This window comes from Kwoniella bestiolae, chromosome 2 (assembly GCF_000512585.2).
Source record: "Kwoniella bestiolae CBS 10118 chromosome 2, complete sequence".
NCBI lineage: Eukaryota > Fungi > Basidiomycota > Tremellomycetes > Tremellales > Cryptococcaceae > Kwoniella > Kwoniella bestiolae.
The window spans coordinates 2,973,525-2,992,701 of record NC_089242.1 but is presented as its reverse complement, the minus strand read 5'-3'; the positions used below and the strand labels follow the sequence as shown (position 1 = coordinate 2,992,701).

The 19,177-nt window shown below is 47.5% G+C and overlaps 8 protein-coding genes across 8 annotated transcripts; 3 read left to right on the top strand and 5 right to left on the bottom strand.

The window, feature by feature from the left end:
* Positions 1–1,165: 1,165 nt before the first annotated feature.
* I302_104270 (uncharacterized protein) lies at positions 1,166–3,856 on the top strand (the record flags this gene model as incomplete). The annotated part of the gene is made up of 3 exons (XM_065869835.1): positions 1,166–1,543; positions 1,614–2,651; positions 2,714–3,856. 3 exons carry the CDS (start codon positions 1,166–1,168, stop codon positions 3,854–3,856), a joined length of 2,559 nt encoding a protein of 852 aa, XP_065725907.1.
* Positions 3,857–4,711: 855 nt separating this feature from the next.
* I302_104269 (uncharacterized protein) lies at positions 4,712–8,553 on the top strand (the record flags this gene model as incomplete). Its single annotated transcript, XM_065869834.1, has 4 exons — positions 4,712–5,714; positions 5,772–5,943; positions 6,026–7,070; positions 7,126–8,553. The coding sequence occupies 4 exons, from the start codon at positions 4,712–4,714 to the stop codon at positions 8,551–8,553; spliced, it is 3,648 nt and encodes a 1,215-aa protein (XP_065725906.1).
* Positions 8,554–9,277: 724 nt separating this feature from the next.
* On the bottom strand, positions 9,278–11,066 carry I302_104268 (GTP-binding protein YchF; the record flags this gene model as incomplete). The annotated part of the gene is made up of 7 exons (XM_019189633.1): positions 9,278–9,443; positions 9,501–9,573; positions 9,651–9,960; positions 10,216–10,293; positions 10,368–10,761; positions 10,828–10,928; positions 10,998–11,066. The coding sequence occupies 7 exons, from the start codon at positions 11,064–11,066 to the stop codon at positions 9,278–9,280; spliced, it is 1,191 nt and encodes a 396-aa protein (XP_019049195.1).
* A 499-nt stretch (positions 11,067–11,565) lies between these two features.
* On the top strand, positions 11,566–12,578 carry I302_104267 (cytidine deaminase; the record flags this gene model as incomplete). Its single annotated transcript, XM_019189632.1, has 6 exons — positions 11,566–11,620; positions 11,713–11,749; positions 11,807–11,877; positions 12,098–12,141; positions 12,204–12,244; positions 12,341–12,578. 6 exons carry the CDS (start codon positions 11,566–11,568, stop codon positions 12,576–12,578), a joined length of 486 nt encoding a protein of 161 aa, XP_019049194.1.
* Positions 12,579–12,801: 223 nt separating this feature from the next.
* I302_104266 (uncharacterized protein) lies at positions 12,802–13,987 on the bottom strand (the record flags this gene model as incomplete). Its single annotated transcript, XM_019189631.1, has 5 exons — positions 12,802–13,491; positions 13,571–13,600; positions 13,693–13,756; positions 13,825–13,894; positions 13,978–13,987. 5 exons carry the CDS (start codon positions 13,985–13,987, stop codon positions 12,802–12,804), a joined length of 864 nt encoding a protein of 287 aa, XP_019049193.1.
* A 426-nt stretch (positions 13,988–14,413) lies between these two features.
* On the bottom strand, positions 14,414–15,279 carry I302_104265 (uncharacterized protein; the record flags this gene model as incomplete). The annotated part of the gene is made up of 4 exons (XM_019189630.1): positions 14,414–14,503; positions 14,609–14,839; positions 14,938–15,023; positions 15,126–15,279. The coding sequence occupies 4 exons, from the start codon at positions 15,277–15,279 to the stop codon at positions 14,414–14,416; spliced, it is 561 nt and encodes a 186-aa protein (XP_019049192.1).
* A 615-nt stretch (positions 15,280–15,894) lies between these two features.
* On the bottom strand, positions 15,895–17,315 carry I302_104264 (uncharacterized protein; the record flags this gene model as incomplete). The annotated part of the gene is made up of 7 exons (XM_019189629.1): positions 15,895–15,960; positions 16,028–16,259; positions 16,364–16,546; positions 16,664–16,763; positions 16,836–16,889; positions 16,959–17,147; positions 17,219–17,315. The coding sequence occupies 7 exons, from the start codon at positions 17,313–17,315 to the stop codon at positions 15,895–15,897; spliced, it is 921 nt and encodes a 306-aa protein (XP_019049191.1).
* A 1,064-nt stretch (positions 17,316–18,379) lies between these two features.
* Positions 18,380–18,824, bottom strand: I302_104263 (uncharacterized protein; the record flags this gene model as incomplete). Its single annotated transcript, XM_019189628.1, has 3 exons — positions 18,380–18,470; positions 18,583–18,697; positions 18,767–18,824. 3 exons carry the CDS (start codon positions 18,822–18,824, stop codon positions 18,380–18,382), a joined length of 264 nt encoding a protein of 87 aa, XP_019049190.1.
* Positions 18,825–19,177: the final 353 nt, after the last annotated feature.

The window sequence follows — 19,177 nt, the reverse complement described above, 5'->3', positions numbered from 1 at the left end:
GTTCCCGGTCGGCCGGATAAGGAGTACAGTAGTAGTGGTGGTAGTACATACGACAGGTTACTTTATAACCGTGCCTTATCAAGTAAGTACTAGTAGCACTAGCTGTCTCATTTTAAAGGTTGCACCTTACTCACCTCTTTTTCGCTTTTTTCACCATAATAATCAATCAATCAGGTCGTATACTTTAGATAATTAGATAATTTGCATGTCTGTATAATCGGTTTCTTTGTTAGTATAATAGTCATTCACCACTCAGCAGAGCTGATCAAGACGTACATCTTATCTTCCTTATTGTACATAATCCCATCCTACGTCTTTTGATCATCGGCTCGACAAGATATAGAAATAGAAAAAGCAGGATCTGACCTTGTCTTGATCAGATCCAAAAAGGGGGAAAGGTAGTATAGTATTACTGGGATATAGAGGAATAACGCGTTTTCATACGATACGTGTGAACAACGAGGATAAGGCGAGGTGAGTAGCCTGGTATACATACTATCATTTCATTCATTGCTTCTACCTCCCCACCATCACCATCACCATCAGAGATTCTCTGGACGGGATGAATCGAATCGAATAGTCGGAACTAGATCGATCTGTTTTGAAACGCTACCCCATCTATCCCCTTATACACGCACACTCACCCTGCCTTACCTTCACCTCGTTCCTCTCCTCGTGTCTCGTGTATAATTGCATCAAGATTCATACCCATACATTGACATGTGTTCAATCGCAATCGAGAATCGTGGCCGTTACCAAATATGGTAGTATGGAGGAAGTAACGCTGACCTGACATGTGCAATTTGAACCTATTTTTTATACCGAAATTATATATTCTCTTTCCTGCAGATACTAGGTGAGTGGGGAAGAACGTCCTATCCTGTCCTATTCTGTGTCTACCAGATCCTCCTGAGACTGCCCGCGATGATAGCTGATGGTCAAGCATATATATCCCACAGCCATGGAATCAACAGGCTTTTATCCGCCTTCCTCCTCCGCATCTACCTCTTACCCTATTTATCATAACCAAACCTCCAATCCCAGTATTCCTGCTATAACGAACGCAACGATGTATATAACAAATAATCACAACCACAACCACAATCAACCATATCAGCATCAACTTGCTGATCTGGCTCCATCGCAAGAATCTCTCCTCCAGACGATGTCCCCCGATTTATCGCAGCATCAGCAACTCCCCTCTGTCCAGGTCACTCACCCCACTCCGACAAAAGCGATGAAATTTAGAAGGAAATCTACGGACGCTCTGAGCGTCTCTACGGCAAGTTCATTCGATCCGTCGCCTGTGGGTTTGGGTCAGATGCAGCTTTTACCTTCTCCTGGGACTGGAACACTGGATGTGATGGTTGAGAACACTGTGCCGAGTGCGTCAAGGAGTAGACCGAGATCGCCCGAGCTGGAATTGGAAGACGATGATAGTGAGGCTGAAAGATTACGGATCGAGGAGAAACAAGCGAGAGTCAGAGAAAAGGGCAGAGAAAGGCAGAGAAGAAAGCGAGAAAGGGATAAGAAGGCCAAAGAGGTGAGTCTGTAGTGTACCTTCTCATCTTGACTTTTTCCATGATGCTTATATAGACGAGTAGGACGCTCAGGCCAAAGCTGCATCTTCTCACCTGCCTGTACCAAACAACAATGGTCAAACACAGAATCCGGCTCAAACTCTTTCGATCTCCGTCCCCTCATCCGTATCCTCCATCGCATCGTCTCTACCTCAGTCTGCATCGTATTTCTCCATTTCTCCTTCGAACCCTCCTCTCGGTGTACCCTCTGGCTCGACCTCTGCCTCTGGCACCTCCACTCCCGGAACACTCTTCTCACCTGCCAACTCGACTCCCGGACTTGGCTACAGCCCCGACACGTCGATGAGCGCGAGCCTCTTCAGCTTGGGCTTGGAAGCATCAGTCACAAGTGCTACGCTAGAGATACCATCGGATAAGCCTAGTAAACGAAACCCCAGATCCAAGGCCAAAGCAGCTTCTACCAGTGTGACCTCTTCAGCCAATTCACGAAGAGTATCTCCCACACCACTTCTCACCGGGCTACCCCAGGCTCCGAGAGAAGGCAAACCACCTGTAGTCAAATCGGCTAAACGTAGAAAGTCGGAACCTCAGGCTGAAGGATTACTCAACATGAGTGGATTAGGCGTCACTGGTACTATCGATCCCCAGCAGGAAGATCAGACGTTGTCATACACCACCTGGCAAAGTAAACTGGGCGACAACAACGCCAGACCTGTCCCGCGTAGGACAGCCTCTGATGGAGTGGTCATCAAATCAAGTCATGATCGAGAACGCGAGTGGGGTTCAGCAAGATCGCCTACCCCTCCCCCTGTTCCCAGTTTACCAGATGAGTATCGACAAAACAAGATGCTCGGTGCTTCGCCAAGTACCGATACTGTATCGGATGCTGCTTCTACTCCATCGGCTCAAGCGGAAATGTTCGCGAACAGGTTGATATTCCTTCTGGTCAAGGACGAAGCGGAGACTGGGTGGCTGAAGGGCCAGATAGGATTGAATGGTAATGATCTGGATGAGATGAAGAATGCGTTGAAAGGGTTGTATGACAAGTGGGCGTTGGAAAAGGGAATGAAAGAGATGAGTCTGGATTCCAGTGAAGGGATCAGTAGTCAGGTGAGTCATAATTACTTGTGGGAACATATATCGGAATGCGGCTGACGTGGATATTCGCACAGCCATCATCAGCGAGTATGACACCTTCTACCACATTCATGTCTCGGTCTTCCGTCCCCGCTTCTCCAGTCATCAATAACACTCTGTCAGCTTCGGGATTCTTCACCCCATTACCTCCGTCTCGCTCCAGCTCTAAAAGAGGGGACAAGAGACCTACGATCACAGTACCGACCGCAGGATCTCCGATGCCATCCCAGAGTACATCGCATACTCGACAAAGATCACTGAGCTCCGCATCGATGATGGCCAGAGGTCTTCATATCACATCGCAGATCGCTTCGCAGCCCCAACAACAACAATGGTCGCACCCTGCCACTCCTACGATGCCACAAGAAGGCATGACAAGCATCGCTCCCGCTACCGATCCTAAATCCGACGACACCGCTTCCCCAGTGAACTCTTCTTTGCATACCCCTTCGACTGGTCAAGGCTCATTCCCCATTTCTGAGCAGATGACAGCATATCATGGACACTGGCGATCTGCAACGGACCCTACGGGTCAGAGAGCATATACGACGACTCATATGGAACACCACACTCCGCTTCATAATTCAGGCATGGATCAGAACAGCCATATATGGAACATACCCAGCACATGTCCGCCAGGTCAACATATCAACTATGGTCAGGACAGCCCCGTCGCCACGACATCTGCGAACAAGGGCTATGCCATGGGAATGCCACCACCCCGATCGAGCGATGTCTCTCAAGGTCACGGTCAGGTGATGAATGCTGGGAATGGGAATAGCAACAGCGCGACAGCAGGATTGATTGAAATGTCCTCGGTACTTCCCGTAGAGTCACAGGGATATCAGGGTGGACACCAACGGCATTTCAGTACGCCCGTCAGTTCTCGCACTCAGCCGATCTCAGATAGGAATATCATGGCTATTCCTTTCACGCCCGAGACGCCTGTTCCTGTTAGGGGACAGAACCATTCGGGTTTGGACAGCGGGTTGATGAGCTCAATGCCGATGTGGTATAACTCGACTTTCATGTCGAATCCAAACTCAAACCACCCAAATTCGCAGCAGGTATTACAATCGCCTATCGTTGAGCGAGGACATGGTCATGGTCATGGGCATGGACAACCTCAGGATATGGAGATGAGCGAGTTCAATCATACGGGTCAACATGGATTCTAGGCGGGTTGCCCGGATTCAAAACTGTGTATATGACGAGATCATCGAGTGGCAGCTAAACTATCTGAACGACACGACACAATTTAACGATTTAACGAATATAATGATGACATTTAACGACCTAACGACATTATCAAATACAATTAAGAGTATACAGTGGAAGAAGTATGAATTTAAATTTGTAGATATTATAAGAGAATAGATAGATTGTGAATCAAGGTAGAAGGTATTGACTGGTAGAAATTAGAACTAAATGTGGGAAGGGAGAACAGGACCAAGACGAAAAGGGGTATGTGATATAGCATCCCTATAGTTATACAATACAATCTAAACGATGAAAAACAACTTTGAGAATATTGAGAGGAGAGAATGGAGAGAATGGAGAGAGGGGTGTTAAAACTGGATCTGTACAGTTGCTTCTTTGTTGTCCATGTAATGTACGATTCGAAGGGGATGAAGTGGACTATTTGACTATATATTTATACTTGTACACCTCAGCGATATGTATAGTATATATTGTCATCAATGCTGAGTGGTTCGAGTGCCTTTGCTGGGTAACTGGAATGCCATGCAGTATATGCTTAATGGGTGGTTCAACGTAATATGAGCATGGTATCCGGTGTAATTGTTTTGATTTAGGCCGAAGGGGATGAGCACAACCTGGCCTGTTTTAGGGAATTATAAATCATATAGCATATAACCACCATAACAACGCAGTCTCCTCCATCTGCTATACAACGTACAACATTACAACCACTCTTCTTGCTCACTCTGCCTCCATCTCATTTTATACCACTTAACAGCTACATCTCACCCTGATACATACACACTTAGCATACCTCACCACAGCCACAACGAATGACCACTCCCTCCTCGACATCCCGTCTCCCCCGCCCCTCATTAGCTCGAGCGAGCCCCTCCTCCTCTTCATCCTTCCGATATGTCTCACCCTCCACTTCCACTTCCACTTCCAAACCCAAAATCAAAACCAAAGCTCGATCGGGCTCACATCCTAAGATCCTTCCGTTCCCCGAATTATCACTGAGAGCGCAGGAAGCTCAAAGGACATCAAGGGAAGGATCCAGAGCTGCTAGTCCGATGTCTTCTCCTCCTATCGATCGGCTGGAGGTCACATTCGATCAGATGGTCAGTATGAGTAGAGGAGGCTCGTCGGAAGGTAATGGCACCGAAAGACGGACGTCGGGAGGTGGGACTGGGAATACGTCGGCTGGGTCTGGACTGGCTGGATCCACCTCTCCTCCTGTACCTTCACCGCTTGCCGTGAGCGCAGCGAGGTTATCGAGAGCTAGAGCTCGTACCGCCCCGAGCAGAGCTAGAGGGTCGGGTGAGGGGACCGATACTACTTCTAGAGAATCACCTTCAGTAACTGTTGGACGCTCTGGTGCGAGACTCAACATGCCCTCGCCTACTCCCACTTCAACGCCTAGTAGAAGGACAGAAGGGTTCAGACCTGCTTCTCCAGCTTTATCTCGTGTGACTACCAACGTACATACCACATCGAATAACTCCCTTCTCACGACAAATACTTCTACCTCTTCTTCGAACCCTAGACCTGTCCCAACGCTCTTGGCACCTCCTACGCCGGTCACACCAGTGACTCCCGCTAAACACCATACTCACCCTCATACCAGTCACACGACCCGTACTCAATCACCACAACCCCCGAGCTCAACCTCAACGTCAACCTCAACAGTCGCCATCGCCCCTATACCTTCCAGCTCACATATCAAAGATCACTTGTATCAGTCATTCTTGACGGGTGTTTGTGCAGACGTGAGATTGGTGGTTAAGAAATGGGGGGTATGTTATCATGTACATAGGATGGTATTGGTGCAGACGAGTAGGTTATAGCTACTTTCCATCAGTGATGAGCGCATGCTGACTCGCTATTTCGCAGGCTTCTTTCATACCTTGTTTCTAGGCGGCTTCTCTGAGAATCATCCCAATATGAGGCGCGGTGGAAAAGGCAAAGGCAAAGCGAGGGACCAGGTAAACACAGACGAGGAATGGAATGGAGATGATGTGGAGTTGATTTTTGATGATCCCAATATCACGAGAGCTGCTTTCGAGTGAGTGACACTTCTGACCCATCTCTATTTTACTTTCTGTGACACACTAAAACGTATGAATGTACTGATGAGTGTGTCACAGGATCTGCCTATCTCGCTTATACTCTTCTCATCCCCATCTTCAATTCCCAACCGACTTGCTTCCCACCGCAGCCTACCCTCTTACACCTTCGTTCCCCCATATCCCCTCGCCCGACTATTTAGCCCTGCGTTCCTCGATACCTCACAAGGCTCAACTGGTCACTCCCCGACTTCTCCTCTCTTTGCTCGCTACCACGATATATCTAGGCCATGGAGCATTCATGCGCGAGGTCCTAGCGTCGATCCTCCGAACTGTAGGGCCCCTGACTGTGGGTCGATACCTCTCGTTCGCCCTTGGTGACGGTATCGAGGACGAGGAGTTTCCTGGACAGTCTGAGGAAGGCGTAAAGGCGCTTTCGGGCATAGCAAAGTATATCCAGAATGAGGAAGACGATCACGATCGGTCTTATGTGTCTCGTCAGACTTCGGATGAAGATCTGGTGGAGAATCAATTAAGTACGCTTGGACATACTCCTCGATCTTCCAGTGATTCCGGGACGAAGATCGGTGATAGTAGTGAGGAATCGGCCAGACATGGTGGAATACCCATACCTTCGCTTCGATTACCTTCAAGATCAAATTCAATGCGAAGCACCCATACAACTCGTGATGATCCGTTCTCGTTCACTTCGACCGACGCTGCCTCGTTACCGCATTACTATGGAGTAGTAGGGAACAAGATCGGTGAAGCTTGTTGTTGCTGGTTAGCCAGATGGGGTATCGATCTTTTGAACGCCGAGCTTGAGACATCCTCACCCGCGTTCACGATCTGGGGACATGGTGGTCTACCAGCCAAATTAGTTCGAGCGGTCATAAGTTCAGATTATTTCTTCGTTCCTGGCGAAATGGAACGATATTGCTTTGCGAGAAAGGTGTTGGATCTGAGAAGATCGGGATGGGATGAGGACAACGAAGATGCTGGTGATATTAGTCTGGCAGCGAGTGGTACTGGATTACACGAAGCTGATGAGTCTTGGGAGGAATGGGAAGAGGAGGAAGCGGAATTGTTAAAGACTTTTGCGGAAGGGATATACTATCCTCACATGGTGAGTTGGCCACTTGCTAAACTTGCAGTTTCTGATGCTGATTTTGTGGATGCAGACATTCGACGACTTGTCGACCATCGCTGCCGATATTGATCCCTCCACTCATCTACCTTATGCCCCGTTGTCTGTCCTCCAAGCCGCTCATTGGGCTGCAGCTGACCTCCGATCTCGAGTGACCGCTCACGAAAAGACTGGATCACCCACAACCGTCGACGATGAAAATGAGCTTGGCCTCACGCAAACCACCACTGCAATATGCACAAGTGGTCGAAAGCGTCGACCGGCACCGCGAAGTCGAGTGCCCAGTCCTGCTATACCTTCTTCCTCGACTTGGGGACACTCCTCTCCTTCATCGACTATCGATAGTTTACCTTCGCTTCATTCATCTCAAAATACAGTATGGCACGCTGTTCCTACAGATGGGACGCACAAGATCGGCGCTAGTGGACTGTTGAATCAAGCTTCTTCAATGCAATTTACCGCTCTTGGCGATATGCCAGATTTCGGACCTGATCCTCTTGAAGTTCCATTCCAAGCTTCATCTGAACCGATCGAGAAGGCCAGACCACCCCCCCAAGGGGAAAGAACAGCATTCGGACTGATGGGCGATAAGATGACTGGCAAGGAGATCCAAGATAAATGGGTGAACGAGGGTGGATCGGTCATGTTCTCAGGATTGGGTTTGGAAGATGGTTCTTCACTCTCCAACTCGAGAATGGCCATTGGGAATGGGAACGAAGAGAGGTGGACCAAGATTGAGCCGTACAGATTCTCAGTGGAATTCTTCGACGTGGACAAGTTGACCGAGAAAGAACGGTTCTATTCGTCTACGCATTTCTACGCCGGGTCGTATTTCAACTGTTATGTCCAGATGATCAAGCGGAAGGAAAAGGGATTACAGTTGGGTGTGTATCTGCATAGACAATCGCCCAACGAACCATTCCCTAAACCATCTTCTCCTCGACGGTTCGATTCTTCCTCTACGACTTCGCCCTTGAACAGCTTGGCTCCTCCGCTAGCGCCACCCATCGGAGGGTCTTCGCCAGTAACATCGCATACAAGGAATCTGTCAACCTCACCTATGGTCGTACCTGGCTCACCACCTACAACTGGATTTTCACCCACTTCCAATGCTCCAGCTTCAAGTTCATCTGGGAATAATCATGATGGTGCACCCTATACTGATACTCGATCAACTACAAAGGCATTCTTCAGTATCTCCTGTGCCTCCGCTCTCGGAACAGCATTGATCCGATTCACCTCTGGACCGGATAGTTTCGCGTTATCCCAAAGTTGGGGTTGGAAGTCTTCTGCACTCAAATCGGAAGAATACCTCTGTGTACCCACTTATGAGGCGCCTCCGCCTCGAGAGGAAGATGGGGATGGGGATGGTGTGCTGGGTTGGTCTGGTGAGGTACCCAGTACCAATGGACGGTACGGACAATGTAGTCTTAGAGCTACTGTTGTGGTTGGTGTTGTATAGATTTTGACGCTTGGTACTGTATGTATACGGACTTTATGTTTAACAAGGAGAAGGAAAGGAAATGAAGGTGGTTCGTGCGCTTTGGGTATCTGAACTGACGTTCAATTGGATGGTCTAATCTGCGGATATACTGATTTACTATACTATAAATTAACGATTCTATCTTCTTTCCTTCTTTTCTCTTCTTTCTTGACGGGTGTATCTAAAACTTGGATTCCGTCTCATCACATATCATCCAATAATTCTGATAATACTGCACCCTCAAGTCAGAAGGTTTTTCGACTGAAGGAGGTCATGGCGGTCATTTCAATTATCCCTTCCTCCTCTTAACAACCAGGTATGACGTGTTTCATTTGTACAATACTGTTCCTTCTGCTTTTCCCTTCAGTTTTCAAAGTAGGAATACTATAGGGATCTGCTAATTTTTCATATTTGCCATTGCCATTGTCATACTGCGTTAAAACCCTGTTCGATGTACGGGTAGTGTGGTTCTTTGATGTTCATGGTTGCATTGAGTAATAATTCTATGTTGTACCTCATTGGCGGATCGTCAACACAATATAATCCCTCTCTGGACTTTTCCTTCAGCGCAGAAATGACAACTATCATACGGCAATGCCCAATCTCCGCAAATTCCCTCGATCGAATCAAATGACCATACATAGATATGCATCAATAAATATATCTTCTTTCCTCTCTACCTCTATATACTGTATCAATCAACCTATTGACCAGCCTTCCAGTAACAGATATCCCCATCGACCACCTCGTAAGGTTTACCTTGTTGTCTAAGCTTACCAGCAGCCTTGACACCGGCTTCCGTACCGTACTCTTTGAGATCATCGTACGCCATGATTTCACCGCAGATGAATTTGTTTTCGAAGTCGGAGCTGTGGCGCAAGTAGATCAGCATCGTTGCCTCTTCTCCAAGTGGGGCGCAAACTTACTGGATGACACCGGCTGCTGCGGGGGCTTTGGTTCCTTTCCGGATTGTCCATGCTCGCACTTCATCAGGACCTCCTACAAGAGACAAAAGTCGAATATTAGACCTGGTCCTGAGTCCACTCTACCTGTTAGTGATGAAAGCGTTCACTCACCAGTGAAATACCTAATCAAATCTAAACTGGCATAACCCGACGTCGTGATCTTACCCAAAGCACTGGCGTTCTTACCCAACCCGAGAGCCTCAGCCTCGGCGACCTTCTCCTCATCTGTCATCCTGACTAGTCGCTCTTCCAAAGCTACCGAGAATGGGATGAGGGAGTCTCCGGGGTTGTTCTCATCTATCCAAGCTTTGATCTTGGGTAACCACTTGTTCTTCTTCCTTACGAAGTCTCGCTCGGACAGGTTAACGAGGTAGGTGATGGGTTTGGCAGTAAGGAGGTTCAAGCCGTTGATGACTTCGACCTAACACCATATCAATGATAAAGTCAGCACCCTTCAAAAATTGTGTTTTACATGTAACATGGATATTTATGGTTGGAGTAGATCAGTAAAATAAAGTTTCTCTCATTTGATAATTGGGCGTTACTCCACATCGATGAGCTGGGTTTAAAGAGCAGAGCTCTGTTTCATCAGGCAAAAGGGGTGGTTGAAGGTTGACAGGCAGAAGTAGGCAGATAGGCGGATTTGTATAATGATAGAATGGGAATCACCACTAACCTCCTTGTTCGACCAGTTACCTTTTCGTACGTCCTTGTTATCCTCAACAAGATGTTTCAAGATTTTTTCGACGATAGCCTAGGAGATGATTAGGTGACATCAGTATCCGAATTGTTTCTACAACTGACAATAGAAATAGTAAACCAACTCACAACCTCCTCCTTCTTGGCCTTATCGGCCAAACTGACACCACCAGCAGACCTAGCATTCTTCTTGGCAAGCTCCAATCCCTTCTCTACCCACTCGATATCCTTCAACCTCAACTCGGTCGAGATGATCTGCATATCCCTGCAGGGATCAACATCACCTTCGACGTGGATAACTTCCGCATCGTCGAACGCTCGGACGACCTGGAAGATACCGTCGACGGATCTGACGTGGGACAAGAAAGCGTTTCCTAGACCTGCACCCGTCGAGGCACCAGCCGTGAGACCAGCGATATCTACACAGGTGAGGAAGGCGGGTACTTTGGATACGGGTTTGTACAGCTGACAGAGCCAGTCGAATCGCTCGTCTGGGACGGGGATACGGGCTTCTTCTGGGTCGCTGGAAAAGAGTAAGAAAACTGTTAGTAGTGATTCTGCTTCGATGAGTGGTCGAGAAAACACTCACATGGTGGCATATGGGAAATTGGCAGCTTTACCCAAATCCGTTTGAGAGAGGGTGTTGAAGAATGAGGATTTACCGACGTTTGGCACACCGACAATACCGATCTACACATCACGTCAGGAGAACGATTAGCTGATTTATTGATATTCACTAATTGAATATTCATGACCCACCTGCAAGTTGTTACTTGGTCTACCAAGGATGACCTTTTTGGGTTCTTCGACCTTCTTCTTGGGAGCCATCTTCTTAGGTGGTTTAGCGAGTTTAAAAGAGGTGGATGTGAATGAAGCTACAGTGATGCGAGAAAGTTCTCTTTGAGAATGTACAACAGAGGAAACAAAGGGAAAGAAAAGGCTAGAAGTGACTGGTCTAGTGGTGTTGGTCAAGCTTCTTCGTGATGCGTTGATGAGAGATAGACGAGGTGGCATGCACCTGTTTTTGAGACTGTGATTTTGTTTTGTGATATGTGGGAGTGAAAGTGGAAGATGAAAGAATGTCGCAGATTGATTTTGATTGGGATATTGAAAGATTGAAAGGTGGCTCAAGCGAAGACAAAGAGAATTTCGGATTTTGCTGCATGTAAAAATCGATTGATCCGCCCATTTAAGCACACAATCCACATCTGGAGTCTCCGCATTTTGGTGTCCACCTGCATTTCCAACGAGAACTACTGCACTTCTCCCACTGAAATCCATCATTTTCGTTGTCTGTTCAATCTAAACATATACTGCCAAAAAAAACATGACATCTCTATCTGCGCCAGAGCTGGACAAGCTCATAAGAGCTTCTTTGACATGTGAGTATATCATCTCTGACCGACGCAGCTGCTTAATGATCCGCTTCCTCAAATGAACCAGCTAAGATAACTTGTCTTGTCAAATTATACAGATCGAGATAGAGCTTATGCTCCTTACTCCAAGTTCAGGTAAGCTGTCGTAAGCTTGAACTCCTCTCCGATCAACAAGCTGACCATGTACTGCAGAGTCGGTGCAGCACTGCTTACGGCCGATGGACAGATATTCGGTGGATGTAACGTCGAGAATGCTTCTTACGGTATGTCTTGTGTATCGTTTCGGGGAGGAGGGAAGGTAAGGGTATGGCGAGTCAAGAAGGGATGCTGTCAGCTTGGTCGAATAAAGGGATGTCTCATGGATATATTGTGAAGCAGTTGAGCGAGGTCAGGAAAGGAGTGAAGGGAGAAGGTGCAGTGCGATGTCGTTCGAGAAGGCGAACAATCACTCGGATCTGTGCTGACTGTTGTATCTCGGAAAAGGTGCCGGCATATGTGCAGAGAGAACAGCAGTAGTGAAAGCTGTTGTGAGTGTCGACCCTCATGAACCATCCATTCAAACCATTGCTGACGAATTCATATAATACAGAGCGAAGGTCAGAACAAGTTCATAGCAGTGGCTGTATCTTCGTGAGTATAGCGTCAATGGGCATCATTGACCACAAAACACCCCATGTCTACCTGTCTGTCGAAAGAAGTCTGACTGAGATCTGTATCTGTGCTCAGCGACGTTCCCTCGCCAACAACCTCTCCATGCGGGATTTGTCGACAATTCCTCCGCGAATTCCTCTCACCCGAGGTACCGATATATTTCGTCTCTTCGCAGTACCCATCCGAACAGCCAAGCTGGCTCAACAGCCTCGATGGAGATGAAGCGAAGAATTTCGTAGTGAAGATGTCAATGGAGGAATTGTTACCTAATTCATTTGGACCTGATAACCTTGGGATCGAGGGACCGAAGTGATTGACTGTTCATATAGGTGGATAGAAGGGGCATATTGGATAGCTAGAAATGAATGGGCAATGATACGCTCACCAATGAGAGTCATGACAATCTCGTTCAGGAGCGGTCATTTCGTTCTGAATCACAGGTCGAGTCAGACGATGGATCTTCTCACTGATATACCTCGAAACTTGTACGATATGACTATAAGCAATACAATACATCCTATTCATACAAAGACTCCCTACTCCTTCTCCACCTCCCTAGGTACCTCAGCACCTTCAACCTCCAATGCTTGCGTGGGAGCATCCATCTCCCCATGTACCAGTCCCTTATCCTCCTCCACCGCTGCTCCACCTTCTTCAGTCGTCTCTTCCACATCCATCTTCTCCTCCGGTATGGCTGCATCTTCAGCCGGACGAGTCTCCAGCTCTAAGACAGGTTCGGTGGTAGCTATCTCTCCTAGACCAGTCTCAGTAGAGGAAGGCGCTATGGGATGAAGTTCAATGGCGTTGGATGGGATGGGATTGTGCGTGGGAATGGTGGATTCGTGGTTCCCTTCTTTCTCTTCCGCTGCTATTGGGGTGGGTTCAGCTTCAGTAGAGGGTTTCTCCGTCTCTGTTATCACTTCTTCCTTCGATATCGTCGCTTCGACGATACCCTCTGCCTTCGGTATATCCCCCGCATTTGCTTGTGAGGTAGCAGGGTCGGATATGGGAGCGGGAGCAGGAGTAGGCGCAACGGTGGTAGTCCCCTTTGCCTCTTCTTCCTCCTCTCCCTCTGGCTCTCCTTCATCATCGTCGCCTTCTTGCTCCTGATCATCCTCTTCCATCTCTTGATCTTCTCCTTCGCCTTGATCATCTCCCTCCTCCTCGTCCCCTTCATCTGGTACTGGTGTATTATCATCCACTTCTATCGCCCCCGTGAGTTTGGCCTGTAAGTCCATTCGTCAGCTATCATCTATGCGAGTCTCACTGAAACAACAGTTGATGAGATGGGTCCAGATCACGTACCTTTTCTTTCTGTTTGACCCATTTACATATCTACCCATCCACCACTCATCAGCATCGTCCCTCCTGACCGATCAATGTGGTTTAACATAATCTGGGAGAACAAAATGAGAGAGGTCATTCACCTTGTAAGAACTCTCAGGTGCGAGGCCGATAGGAGTAACCCATTGTTTCTTCCATTTGTTCACCCTTCCAAACCCCAAGGAATCAGCTTATTTCAATTCCATTCATACAGCTGACCAGTGGAAGATACCCACGGAGCAGTCAGCTGCCTCTGATAGTGCTCGTTCGCTGATGAACTAGTGAATCTACCGTAATTCCTTCGGACTGTTCAGACACGTACATATAATCTGATTAGCACGTCGACCGAATACCAGATTCAGAGAAGGAAGAGAAGGGGGAAGACTCACAATGTGACATCTTTGCTTGTTCTACTTCCTACTACTTCTGAGCTCCAGCCGTTCTCTATTTTGCGATACTCCGAATGATTTGCTTAGATGACCGTGCTAGATGCAGAATACCTCAAGAGATGGAAAGATGAAATAATCGCGTATCAACATTGCACAAACAGGGTTAACTAACGTTGCAAAGCTCACAATGCTGGGCTTACGTAACATATCAATTAACACAGTTGGCATAAATTATGAATTAGAGACGAGCGAGGTTTACAACATGCATTACGAGCGACATTTCTCTCTCTCTCACTCACTTTCGATTACACGCTCAGCTACAGGGATAAATCAGATGTACACTGACCAATCACCAGGTCAAACCAATTCCAGTCGTCTACCGAATATGTCACTACTCAACGAGCAAAGATACATTGGTAGAGACGGAGGAGGATGGTTAGCTGATAATAGCATTCACGACCGAGTCGCCATGGTCTTTTCGACCGTTCGAGGCGGTCTTGGCTTCTCCGTTGGCTTCTTTGCCCATCTACATAGTGTTCAACCAAATACATTAGTCTATGTCTCTATACGCCGTGAGAAGTCGTGCTTGGTCGTGTCACTCAGCAGTAAACATCCGAGGTAGACAACTCACAGTGTTCAACCCTTTCCCAGCAGTCTCAGCAGCCCCACCCTGAGTTTGAACGAGTTTACCCCCTTCGACCAATAACCCCTGCGGGTAAATCTCTGAGCTAGTCTTTTTCACGCCCTCGTTGAGCTCCGAGTGGCCGTGGTCCCGCCCTTGCAGATCGTGTTGGATGACTGGACCGTCGGTTGCAAGGGTCTTGGACAGGTCGGATTGACCTTCCATAGCGGCGATTTGGGACTGTGCGTTGGATTAGCCTATCAGCGGGATTCTCTGTATATCTGCATCACGTTGAGCCAGAAAGAGGGTGTTCAAGCAGTGAATAGGAGGGAACATACCCCGGTCTGAGCCAAGTGACCTTCCTGTTTGCCCACCGCCCCTGAACCATGGTTGACTGAGCTGTAGACGTCCTTGTTCATTGCGTCTGTACGATCAATCATTAGATAAGATATAAGTCCAAATCGAATACAAAGCCAATACGAGTCTCGAATTTTTGAGAATGTAGAGCATGAGTCATCGCACTCACTACACTGGACATTATGCTTATCGCAATCCTGATGAAAATTCTTAGGCGTATCGTAAGAAGCCACCTTCTTATCGACCGAGTCGGTCTTCACGGGAGAAGCGAACGAGGCGGTGGCGATAGAGAGGAAAAGAGCAGCGATGATTGAAGTTCTCATTGTGTTTGACTAAGTTGGAATTGGGGTTAGGGTTAAAAGGGTGTTGATGGTTGGTACGTGATGTATTGGTAGATGAGATCGTTAGTTGAGATAGAGAAAGTCGTGAAGGTTCGTAAAGCTGTCGTTAAAGGAAGAGAATGAGAATGTTTTTTGGGTTTTGGTTTTGGTGATCTGGATGAGTGATGAAGAACTGTTGGTTAGTGAGCGCAGAGAAAGCTTTATATATGTATTGATTAGTGATTGACCTGAAGAACATTTGATGAACGCAGTGCCATCCGTGGCTGGTCAGTTCAGTGAGAAATTGAGATATGAAGAACGGTCGGTCAGTCGAAGTAGTCCAGATTGGAATATAACCAATAGCACGGTGATCGATCATGCAATGTATCGTGGCCAGCTCACACTGAGTCTTCGAGTTTCGCGTAGGTGTTCAGTCGAAATTGATATTTCCCTGCATAACGTTCGATTCATGTTATTATTGTCCATTCGAAATCCAATATCCTATCCTTCGATCTTATCCGATAGTCACAAGTCTTAGAAAGCTAGTTGAGATCATGGAAAACAGTCATTAGCCACCCTGTTGTACACATCCCCGATCTGAACTGATCGAGTTAGTATTCACTCACGTTGAACCAAGAGCCAACCACCATCAATGACCAGCTCAGCCCCAGTGACATATTGGTTCTAGCGTCAGATCAGCAAGTCAGCTTGGATCACCACAGGATTGATCCTCCTGTAACTCGTAACTCACGGTGACGAGCGAGAATACGCTCTGAGCATAGTCCACAGCGTTCCCAGCCCTGCCGAACGGGGTACCCCATCTCTCCTTGAAGTACTTCTTGTTCGACGAGCCCAGGTGCTCATCCTCGATAGTGGACATGCCAGAGGGGAAGTATCCCGGACAAATCACGTTGACTCGGACGTCGAGGTCTCGTCGGGCGAACTCGGTAGCTAGTTGGTGAGAGAGGGAGATGGTAGCGGCTCTATCATCCATCGAATGATAATCAGCACATATTCGCTTCTGTAGCGCCCCCCAATGTATTTGGGGGCAATTGTACGGGAAAAGAGGGAGAGGAGATAAACTCACTTATTGGCGTTGTAGCTGAATTGACCTTTCTGACTGGTCTTGCATATCCCACTGACCGAACCAAGGTTGAGGATATTACCAGGTTCTGGGAATTTACCGACTGATCTGGCTGCTGACAATAAGGGGAGGAAGGCGAATGAAGTGAAATAGTATGAAGCGGTATTGATTCGGTATGCGTCGAGCCTAAGTCACCGGAGAAGTCAGATGATCTGTATATACCCAAGAAAGTCTCCGACTAGTCGAGATAAGTCGGGGAGAGTAGGGGGAGAAGATAGCTTAAAACTGTATTATGATACATACCAATGATCAAATGTCTCATTCTCGAACATCTCCTTGGATAATGCTTCTGGGGTCTGTTCCACGGCGTTGGGATCGGCGTGGCCGAGAGATACACCGTGGTCTATAGAGAGATCATGATCAACGGTCAGCTGTTGTGCACCTGAGGAAAGTGGAGGAAGCAGCTGATACTCACTGTTGACGAGTACATTAACCCATTTCTCCTTACTCTCAATGACCTCTCTCATCTCTATTCCCCCCTTGATCATCAGCTACCATACCACTGACGAGAAGAAAGACAGTAGGTATAAGGACGTACTCTGAATACCCTCCTTGGTACTTGCATCAGCCTGGATAGGAATCAACTCTCCCCCTCCCTGACCTGACGAAGCCTCCTTAGCAGCTTGTTGGAGGGGTTCGAGCCTCCTTCCAGTGATGTAGACTCGTGCTCCATTCGCAGCGAGAGCAGCTGCCGTCACTAATCCCAGGCCTGTTCCGCCGCCCGTCACTACATCCATCCAGCAACTTCGATCAGCATCCTGAGCATGCGTGCGAGGTAGAGAGGGAAGAAGAACTCACCAACAGCTACCCATCCTTTCACGTCAAACAATTTAGGTATGCTCAAGGCGTCTGTACCGAGCACGGATTTACTGAGGGAATGCGAACTGTCTGCCATTGTTGTGTTATTGTACTTTCAACGTTTCTAAGTGTTCTATTCTATTGTGTTCTACGAAGAGAGAAAGGAGCAGAGATGCATGCGGTGTCTCCGCCCCATCTCTCTCTATATATACATATTTATCTGGTAAACTTTTAACCTGAACTAACATGTATACAACAATTAATGTAAAGCAGCATGGTGCGGTAAAGTAGGACCGACGATCAGCCGATAACATGAAGAAATATGAATAAACCGGGGCTCGGTCCGTGTGACAGCGGGGAAAGAGGCAAAGCGGCGGCGAGAACCGATCGGACAGCTTTTTCCGCTCAAGGAGTGCGTGTTCTTGCCATTTACTAGTAGGTATGAGAAGAAGAGAAAAAAATGCTGATGGTAGTGTACTGTATGTGTCGAGTATGGCATAGCAGCTACGGGAGAGAATGGATCATGTTGCTCATGCATTCGTTCAGTAGTCAGGCTCCCAGATTCTATGGATCAGCCTGCAAATGGCGAGGGTGATCGACTTGCTTGAATCACATGATATAATTTGATTTGATCGGAGTTGTGTGTACGGCCGACTGTACGACAGGTGACCATAGTCAAGAGCTTGGAGTTCACCTACGTGTCACCTTCAGCCTGACAGGGAAGATCAGTGTACAGTCTCGGTGTGCCGACATGAACAGCTAGAGTCATCCAAGTAGAATGGGTTCAAGTGCTGATAAGAGCAGTCAACATTTGCCCCTCATACCAGAGACCTCCCGAGCTAGTAATATATGAACCACGGCCACCTGGCTGCTTTCAGCTGATGCACATATTATGGGAGACTCCTTCGGTAGACGACTTTGGAGATTCTTTTCTCGCGGGTGACCGACCATGGTATGACGATATACTCATTTGAGGTGAAATGCATACATGTGTGGTGCTGGGGAGGTAGTGCTAGTGTACAACAATCGGATGATGACGCTATTACTCGTAACTATGTGAATTTCCATATCTTGCTGAAACAGGTATCGAAGATCCTCCGCCGAGGTACAGAGGAAATTCGTTTATTTGAGCTCAGTACCGAGGAGTTCAGTCGCTGTGCTTCAAGCAGTAGCCATCCGTTTCTTCATGGCTTGTATCTTCGCATCAAGATCTTCACCTTCTTTCAGTAGCTCTTTACGTTCTTGCTCGAGTCTATGATGAATCAGAAGAGTCCAGAGTCAGCTTCTCGATTGATCAAACGGTATACCGGCGGCCTGCGTTGATTGCGTAAGACCACAGATATCGAGGGAGCGCTTTGACTCACTGTACTATCCTCGCTCTCATCGCTCGTTCATGAGGGGCCGATCTCCTCTCGGCGACATTAGCCAGCTCATTAGATAGGTAATGCTCTTTAATGGCTAAGCCGCCGTAGAATGATACTATTGATATGACAGTATACTCTGAGTACCCTCTCGGCTGATATCTATGAAGAATGAAGGTGCACTTACAAGGTACGACTACTATACATGATCCCAGGAGAATCTTGTTGACCTGAGAGAGTCTCATGACGGCCATCAACCAAGCTAGCAAATCAGAGTTATGTGGATGGAGATGGAAAGTGGAGGAGACAAGGTGAAAGTGAAAATAACATTCGGATTCGGGGTGAGATAGGGTAAAAAGCTATGGTGTAGCTAGTTACCATACAAACAGCAGACTAGACGCGTTGATCATTTTCGCGCACCACCGCATAAAAACCACTCTGTTGCTGGTACAGGTACTGGTACTACGTTGGATCATAACACTCGTACTACTAGGACTCTCTCGTATTGTTGTTTGCGTATTGCCTCAAACATTGGAAACATTGGAAAAAGAGGAAAATATACATATACATTCAACACCTTCCTTCAGTATATCCTTAT